Source organism: Bactrocera neohumeralis, chromosome 4, assembly GCF_024586455.1.
Source record: "Bactrocera neohumeralis isolate Rockhampton chromosome 4, APGP_CSIRO_Bneo_wtdbg2-racon-allhic-juicebox.fasta_v2, whole genome shotgun sequence".
NCBI classification, from domain to species: Eukaryota; Metazoa; Arthropoda; class Insecta; order Diptera; family Tephritidae; genus Bactrocera; species Bactrocera neohumeralis.
The window spans coordinates 21,304,703-21,314,538 of record NC_065921.1 but is presented as its reverse complement, the minus strand read 5'-3'; the positions used below and the strand labels follow the sequence as shown (position 1 = coordinate 21,314,538).

The window sequence follows — 9,836 nt, the reverse complement described above, 5'->3', positions numbered from 1 at the left end:
TGATATAACTATTAAATAATGAATTTTTCGGCAAAATCAATTTATTTTATTCAAAATAGTCTCCTTCTGCTTCAATACGGCTTTTCGCATGGTCCAAAAGTATGTCGAACGAGTGTTTTAGCTCGTTGGCCGGTATGGCCGCCAGGATGCTGGTGCAAGCTTTTTGAATGGCCTCTACGCCTGCATAACGCTTTCCTTTCAAGGGGAAATGCATTTTTCCGAAAAGGAAGAAGTCGCAGGGTGCCATATCAGGTGAATACGGAGAGTGGTTAATGGTTAAAATGTGATTTTTGGTCAAATAATCGGTCACAAGTTGTCCTTCGAATGTTGGCTTCTCAGCAATTTTTGGTCGTGAGTCAATTTGAGCGGAACAAACCGTGTGCATACCTTTCGGTCAAAATGCTATAAATCGATGTTTTGGAGGTTCAAATTCCATTTACAAATTTCGATAATGTTTTGGAGATTTTGTTCAATTCCAGTTTCATGAATTGATCACGGATTTTGATTGGCCCACATGTTGATCGTCATTGATTTTGACCTTTTTGAAAACGTTGAAGCCACTCGTTTCTGCTACGGGATAGGCAATGATCGCCATAAACTTGTTTCATCAATTGAAGCGTTTCGGTAAAAGTTTTACCAATTTTAAAACAAAATTTAATGTTCTCTCTTTGTTCGAAGCTCATGATAACACAAACATTCTTTGAAAACGTTGAAACCACTCGCGCACTTTGCGACCGGATAGGCAATCATCGCCATAAACTTGTTTCATCAATTGAAAGTCCTGTTTACTTTGGAACGCACCTTGTACTCATGCTCCGATACATAATACGACTACATTTTAAAGACAACTTAATTAAAGATTTGGCTGAATCAGTTATCTCAAAACACGGAAACTGCTTTCGGATTGAATTTGAGCAGTTTTAGTGATCTGTGGAACCGAAGATTTCAAAGCTGGAGACCTGGCCGTTAAGAATACTAATATTATAATAAAGGATTTGATTATTTGTTTGTTTGAATTGAATAGTCTTCCGAACCTACATGACAGATTTGAAAAATTCTTTCACTGTTGAGAAGCAACATTGTTCCAATATAATAAATATTACATTTTCAAGAAATCCTTACTGAAATGTCAAAACGTTTAAACCAAGCTGTAGAATATGATCAAAAATGTTGATTATAAAATAAAACAATATGCTACGACTTAGCAGAGCATATAATTATCTACAAAAATTTTAAGACAACATATGTCAAACTGTTATAAAGGGTGACCCATTTCGAGGTTCCCTACTTTTTTAAAGAAAAAACACAGAAACTTTACATTTATTGGCGAACGTTTATTACCATTCGAAAGAACATTCTTTGGCATTTATTTTTTGAAGATTATCTCTTTCAAATTTCGACCACGGCTACGTCTCAGCTGGTCCATCCGTTTATTCCGTTCATTCTTTATAGAACGTGAATTTTTGTAATAAAGTTAAACGACTTGCTAACGTTGTTCAGTCATAAGTCTTTTCATGAGTTAAGTCACAATAAGAGTTATTTTATTAAAAAATTGTAGCTTATTATTAATCCTTAGTAAAATTAAATACTTTATACCCAAGACAAGATTCATTATTTTTATAAATTTTTTTGAATTATTTGATTCGGATATTCGGATGATAAGACGAATATCAAAATGCAAGTATTAGACAAAAATCGCGTAGTGATGGGCGACCCGTTCGACTAGGCTGCAACGTATGATAATACCAGATGTAGGTTACATTTTATGATAGTACAAAAGTGAGGAGAGTCAATATTTCTTGAAATAAAACGCGTTTAACTCGCCCAATTAGCTACTTACAAAGCGGTCGTGTGCGGAATTGAATATAAGTAATATTAAAAGTTCGATCTCCATATTTCATCAACTCTATGACGTCATCAACCACCAAGTGTGATGGATGAATAGAGTGATCTACTGTTTCTAATAAAGATGAAATACTAGGCTCCAAAAATAGAAAAGACTTTGAATATCCGCAAACCTTCAACCTTGTATATAGTATTTCTCTAATGTTGCCGTGGTTTACATTTTAATGGCGTGCGCCACCCAGATACCACTTCCGAGTAACATTGAAAAGTTTTCATAATAGCGTTAGGCATTTACAAAAACCAATACAATAGTACTTGCCATACTGCTTTACTTGCGACATCAAAGTGTTTCCATTTAGCATTGCAAAATCATTGAACATAATAATATTAGAAGAGAAAATATAAAAACTAAATTCACAACTAAATTTTTAATAATTTTTTTTTAATATCACAATTTTATTACCTCAAAATATCAGGAAAAAATAATATATCTTTTTATACTTATTTCAAATACTAATATTATTATTTGCTAAATTTTTTAATATTTTTTACTAATAATCAAATTTTTATTACTATAATAACTCTTCCATTCCATTTTATTTCCAATTGTAAGCTATACGCTTACATCTCTCATTTGCGTGTTTTTCCTCGTTTATATTAATTTCCGTTTAATATTTAATTTCCATAAAATTGCTCCATCACTGTAAATAGTGAAATCGGCTGCTTCAATAGAGGCTCGCCTGCGCGAGATGCAACGTAAATTATCGGAAATTGCGGAAATACCGAAAATACTCTCCTCCACACTCGCCACCGTGTCGCAAACATTCGAGAAATTGAATCCCAGTGATTTGCAGCAACACCGCAAGCATTCCTACGATGAGGATGCACTGGATTACGAGCTAAGTGGCGCCAACGCCGAGCAACGTCTCAAGTTGAAGGCTAAAGGAAAAGCAAACGCCAAAACCGCTGAGCCATTCGGCGGCGCGAAAATGTACTTGGCAAAAGACTCGACGCCGGAATCGGATTATGCATCGGAAGGCAATTATGAATCAAATGAAGCAGACACGGATGACGATTATGACGTTGCTGATGTCGGCGGCGGCGACGGTGACGCTGACGATGATGATGATGAAAATGCTTGCGAGAGTAGAAATATGAAAGAACGTAATGGAGCGCGCAAAGCAGCCTGTTTTCAGGGCGTTGAAAGTGGAACAAGTAATTACGTTTTGCGCGCAGTGGATCCGGTAAAAATCAACACTGGCAGTGAGGCAGAAGCCGCTATACCATATGCGTTTCTGACACGAATGAGACCGGCCAAGTCGAGTGTGCCGCAGCGCAAACAATATAAGCAACAACATCATCATGACAATGTCAATGACAGCGTTAATGTTATTGCAGGTGACAAAGATTACGGCGATATAACGACGACGGATGATGAAGCTCAGGATTATGTCGATGATGATGACAACGAGGATTCCGACGAAGATGTTGTAACAGCCAGACTCGTTAGTGACGACTCAGGTAGTGATGTTGAAACGGAGGCCGCTGACGTGGCAGGCAATAGTGTTGATGACGATGACGATGCCACTTATGATGACGAAGCTGATGATGACGAAGATTTCCTAACTGCCACCTACACCTGGAATTTGAACAAAATACCTAAGTTACAGTTGAATGACGAGAAACAATCGGGCGACGAGAGCAATTCATATAAGGATCAGATTGACATGGATGACACGGATGAGGAAAAGCCGAAAAAGAAAGCGCGTTGGTGCCATACTGACGATGACTTGCAGAAGGAAAAACATTTGCAGTGGGTCGATGCGGAGGATGAAAAGGAGAAGAAGGTAAGTGCCGTCTGCTGTTTCATAAATATTTGTGTGCACATTTTTCTGATTTGTGCGGTTTTTCGTGGAAGGTGGGATGAAAGCCATCAAGCAGGAAACTTTTAAAATGGCTAATGTTTGCGTTGAGTGTGCGCTGTCAAAAGTGAAGTGATGAGCCATAAAGTTTTAGTTTAAACATCACTTTTAATAACCTAAAGGTGAACCGGGTCTGCGCTTGGTTTGATTACGTGTGATTATTTATTTTTTGATTGATCTATAATTTTAATTACTTCATTAAGGCCAATAGCGTTTTATTATGAATATTTCTTCCTTGCAGACTATTCAAGTATGTAGGTTTTTACGCAGTTTCCGGTTACGTGAAAATCATCTAATTATTGCAAGTTTTTTTGAGGTTGATATTTGAAACACCCTCTAATAAGTAACCAAGTTACCTTTGAAGACACCACAAGCTCTAAGAAAATTTTTTAGTAAAAGGGTTAACAGTTAATTAGAGTTGTCGTTTAATTAGAGTTATTTCAAATGGTAAATCGAAATTCAGGCAGTTGAAAATTCTTCACAGCATTATACAGTGATGAATAGTTAAATTTTATATCCCATTGAAAACGACAAAAGTACGTTTAAAACCCTGATCAAAATCGGCAGCTTTAGTTGGGTTAAACTTCCCTTGAAGCGTAACTGTTTCTAAAGCAGTTTAGCGTCTATGTTTATGAGATTCTAAAATATATTGCTTCATTCCAACGATTTTCTGCCTTGAGTATATTTATTCGGAATTAATCTATTTATTTAATCTGGAACTCTATGACTATTTGAATTTGTGTCGAGAACTATTTATCAGGATTATTATTGGTTAAGTAACATTATACATTATTATTGCTTAGTACTATTTTTTCTGACAATCATCCGACTTAAAAAAAAGGTGTTGGAAACGGCGAACATCTACACAAAAGAAAATAAAATTATAGCGTTTTGATTAGATTATATAAAAAAGAATTATCTGTAGTATCTTCGTATTAATAAATTATTGAAACTTACTACCGAAATTCGGAGTCAGTGGTCTGAACTTCAAGAGCGCTAAGTCCAATTTATGGTCGTCATAATCGTGCTGTCAGATTAACAATTGAGCGTCTAGTAGAAAAATTTGAATCCACGGGCTCAGTATAAAATGTTCCCATACCAGTGAGACAAAAAAATGCCTGCAGTGTCGAGAATATTACTGTCGGTAGCGCATCAATTGAGGAAGACCCAAATCAGTCTTTCGTTCTCAAGCGTTAGGAATTTCTGTAACGTCGTTGCGGTGAATTTTGTAAAAAGATCTTGGCCTACATCCTTACAAAATAAAATTGAACCAAGAACTAAAGTCGCTTGACCAACAGAATCGTTGTACATTCGTGAATTGGGCTGAGCAACAACTTGAAAATGATTTCGATTTTCATCGATAAATCATCTTCAGCGATGAGGCTCATTTTTGGCTGAATAGCTTCATCAATAAGAAAAATATGTGTTATTGGTCAGGCAGTAATCCACACGTACTCCATGAGTCACTATCGCATCCCGAAAAAATACGATTTGGTGCGGCTTATGGGTCGGCGGCGTCGTTTCGTCGTACTTCTTCCGTGATGATTAAGGCTGGGACGTTACTGTGAATGGGAATCGCTACCGCTTAATTAGAACTGAATATTTTTGGCCCGAATTGGTTGATATGGTTCCAACAGGACGGCGCTACAAGCCACACGATTTATTGGAAACCAAGTTTGGTGAACGTGTTATCTCACGAAATGGCCCAGTCAATTGCCGCCTCGCTCGTGAAATTTGACGCCGTCAGACTATTTCCTGTGGGGCTACGTTAAGTGGTCCATGCTAATAAGCCAGCGTCGGTTGTTGAACTTCGTACGAATATCGAAAGAGAAATTGCAGCAGTATTAGCCGATTTATGCTTAAAACCCGTCGAAAATTGGGTTTAGCGTCTGAACTTCTGCAAGCGTGCAGGAGAAGTGCAAAAGAAACCGAGTTCCATACATAATGGCAACGAATGTACTTTCACAGGAATAAAGAATTTCATTGATATTTCAAACCGTTTTTATTTTATTTAAAAAAACGTTTGTAGCTCTCTTATTAAAAGCCCCGTTATTTGGGTACGAATCGTGTTAATGCTAGACTCGTATCAAAAGACCTGACCATTTTCAAAACCGTATCAAGTATGTTGAAGGCGCAAAAAAGATGCTTGACAACGTAGCTGAAGATCCTTCACTCATCAAACACATCGTTACTGGTGACAAGACCGCGAATAATCTATTGAATGGTGATCCAAAACTAAGATAAAACTGTTAAAAGTACGACGCTGATTTTTTGCCCAAAAACACAGAGCGAGAGTCATCGCTCAGTCATCGAATTCGCCAGATTTAGTTAACTGCAACTTCTTCTGATTTTGAAACTGGGAAATCTTTTTCGGCGAGCACGATTTGAGTTCATTGAAGCCATTAAAAGTAATTTACTGAAGTTCGTCCCAGACGAGATTTATAAAAATATATGGGAAATTGAATTAGGTGTTGTTTATATTCGCTCAAAAGAAGTTCATTTTGCAGAAAATAATAAAATACAAGTGGATAAAAATGTTGTTTATTTTTTCCTAGTCCGGATTATTTTTGATCAGACGGTTTATAAACAACAATTTCGGGTTAGTTTCACCATTTATAACTCAAGAACGAGTGGATAAAATAGAAATTCATTCAGTAAGGTGAACAAATTATATAATATCGAAAATATTTATTTAAAAGAAATTACTTGGTAAGATAACCAATTATATTGACATTTGAACGAAAATGAAAAGAATAAAAGTCCTCCGCCATCCATTGGAGTGGTGTTAATCACTCTTTTGTTATACGGTATAAGTCCGCTGCGTCAGCTAGATAATAAGGCATAAAATATTTTATTAAAAATAAAATCAACATTTCATTAACTTTTTTTAGTTTGCCGATAAATTGGAGCGCTCTTGGCCCTGGGCAGATCGCGAGAAAATTATATACAAGTAAGTAATGGAAACATGCTAAGGTGCGTATATTTTCAGCTACCTACCTATGATGGAACATACGTATATGTATATGGTACAATCTTGTGACTATATATTTTATATATAGTAATTTTTCCCTCACCCCTTGTGCTTGGAGTACATAAATTAAGCGCAAAGAACGCTACTCACGTATGATTTCCATCTTCTTCTCAGGCAATCAACTTGTCACCTGGTACGTCGCCGTCCTTTGGGTTTGGTTGAGCAGCGCATCAAATTATTGGCTAAACAGAATCTGAGCGACAGCTTGGAACGACAGCTGCAGTGAAATTAAATCATTGCTTGGACAGGTTATTGGCAACAGTTGCATTGACATTGCGGAATTGGGTTGATATGCTATGAGAACTGCCATTATTAATATACTGCTAGCAAAATACATATTATATATTGTTTATATAATCCTTATATTTATCGAAAGAATGTCATATTAAATCGTTATTTAGCTATATTAGCGCCCATTTGCATATTTCATTTTGAATAAAGCGTTGTTTTTAAAAGTGTCTGGGGATTTAATTTCAAGTGAAGGAGTGACAAAGAGGTGGATATAACGAAACATATGTTCTTATATGTATATATTTATGTATTGTATATTTGAACGAGCTGTTGTAAGATTTTAATATATATAATTTGGAATGGGTATTACTAACATAAATACGAGTACTTACTACTGTGGGCAAAAAATAGTAAGACTTATTAATTTAAATTTTGCTCGAAACCGCATTCGTCGCCATATTTTTTAGGTTGGTATGATTGTATTTTCTTTTCCTATAACTTGATTTCTTTAAGCAGAAAAAAATCCCTAATTGAATAAAAAAATATCCAGTGTGTTGAGAAATAACTTAAACAGGCGTTCATAAATCAACCATAGTTGCTATTATATAAAAAACGAAATGTTTACTGCACCAAACATAAATATGTAACATCAACTGCTGTATGACCTTGGCGCACAAATATTTCGTATTCCAATTCCCATATCGTTCCTACTTAAAATTGCATTGGGCGATTTTTATGTGATTTGTATTTGCAATTTCTCAACTTCATTACAATAACAACCAAACATAGTTTTGGTCAGTTCGTTTAAGACTTGTTGTTGCATAATTCGAAGTTCTCAGAAATTGTGGGAGCGAGTCAATTCAAATTATTGTAATCCTCATTTTCTCGTGTAGTACATTGTAGCAGTTCGTAAGAGAGGATCGTTAGCTGTACGATGTTTTTGGCTATACAAACATTATTAAATTTTGTGAGTGAGTTAAATTGTTTTTATTTTTCATTTGCATGTCCATGCTTGCCATTAAGTGTTACTTTGTTTGAAGGTAAGAAGAATTTTTATAAATATTTATTTTTTCGTATTTATTCAGTGTATTTTTTTACTCAATTACTTGCAGAACTAATTTTTTATGTTAATAATTGTATGAAGTGTTTATATAAAGAAATTTATTTCGCTTCTTATTTAGCAATATTTTTTATAATAATACACGCCTAGACCAAAGCGCAACACGTCTTTTTTTTGCTTGGCACCTTGCTAGTAGATTTTTGTCGTGATCACCGGTGATACACAGGCAAACAACGTATGAAGCTCAACATTCAATAAGAATCTTAATGGCAAGAAAACCGACGTATACAAAAGTGTATTTGTGGTATCTTCTCTATATAGTTACACAAAAGAAAAAAAATATTTTTTTTAGCGCTTGAGCAATTAGACAACCATTTGATAACAAATAATTAGTTCAATGCGGCTATCTGTGAAACAAATTGCATGACCCGGCTTTGGAAAGATTAGAGTATTGTTTTAAGAATTTTAATAATGATTTTTGCTAATAATAACAAAAAAAAATAATTCGTGAATGAATTTCCGCATCAATCGCTTTGTACCAATTGACACTTGCTATTATTTATACTGTAGCATACTTTTAGGCGCAAATTTTATTAACCCTTAAAATGCACCATTAGCATTTCGAATTTTCTTTGATTATGTCGATATTGTTGTAGCGACAGAAAACATTGCAGTAGTAATTTCGAGAAATGGTGCCGGGTTGATAGTGCTTGGCTGAATAAAAATCCGGGTGCAACTCGGTTACTTTGATTTGACTGACCTGAGATTCTTTCTTAGATTATTACTCAAAGCGCTGGTTTTGGTTTTGGCTTTGCTTTCATATTTACTAATTTTTATTTCAATTTGAAAAATTTTTTGCTTCTCTTTCATTTCAGAAGAACTCTCAGAGACCTCACTTTTTCCAAGACATTTGGATTGAGGGGTGACATGGGCTTACGGGTTTCAAAAAATCATTTGTTTAATTAACTTATTAAAATCTACAACACCTCTATAATACGAGTATTGTCGTAAATTTTTAAGTTGATCCGAGTTGATCCGAGGTACAGCCTTGAGAGCTTGTGGGCTCGAGCCTAGCTAGGCTAAGTGCCCCGTCTTTAAACGAATTTTTCTCGAAGCATTATTTTTGAAGTCTATTGGCGAGATTTCTCGAGAACTACTCAACCGATCTTCATGAAATCTTACACTGGTCTTTGAGATACAATTCTTAAGGACTTGTACGAAGAACTTTTTTTCGATTAAAAATATTTGCAAAATAAAAATGTCGCGAAATTTTCACTGAAATATTAATTTTTTGTTAAAATGTCTGCCAAAAATACAATTTTCAGTTTTTTTTTCTTCTTCCGAGAGGGTCTGCGGAAATGACGTCGCAATCGCCGAGTTCAAAATTTTTTTTTTCAGAAAATTTCAGATTTTTTTTGTTATTAGTGTATGTTTGTGACAATAAAAAATTATAATAAAATATTTAAATACAAAAATAATTTAGGAAAACAGAATTATTGAAAAAATTCAGTTTTTTACCCGAGGAAACCCATGTAACCCCTTAAAAGTGGAAACATTTTGTTTGACATAAATTTACTGCAAGTCAGTCTGGTTAGATAAAATGCTGGATTCTGGGATATGTATGCTATATGTATGTATGTTATTGTAGAATCGACATTTTATTACATATGAAATAACCACATTAAGTTCTCAATATATGTTTGCAAGACTGCCGCGAAGCAGTGGAACTTAGAATTAAATAGCACGT

The 9,836-nt window shown here is 35.1% G+C and overlaps 1 protein-coding gene across 1 annotated transcript in view; it reads left to right on the top strand.

The window, feature by feature from the left end:
* Nucleotides 1-7,256, top strand: part of LOC126756958 (surface protein-like) — a 54,249-nt gene extending 46,993 nt beyond the window's left edge. The window contains exons 2-4 of the mRNA XM_050470467.1: nucleotides 2,557-3,692; nucleotides 6,659-6,717; nucleotides 6,913-7,256. Of these exons, the coding sequence (XP_050326424.1) occupies nucleotides 2,557-3,692; nucleotides 6,659-6,717; nucleotides 6,913-7,024 (1,307 nt within the window). The 3' untranslated portion in view covers nucleotides 7,025-7,256. The remainder of the gene's footprint in view (nucleotides 1-2,556; nucleotides 3,693-6,658; nucleotides 6,718-6,912) is intronic.
* The last annotated feature ends 2,580 nt before the right edge of the window (nucleotides 7,257-9,836 follow it).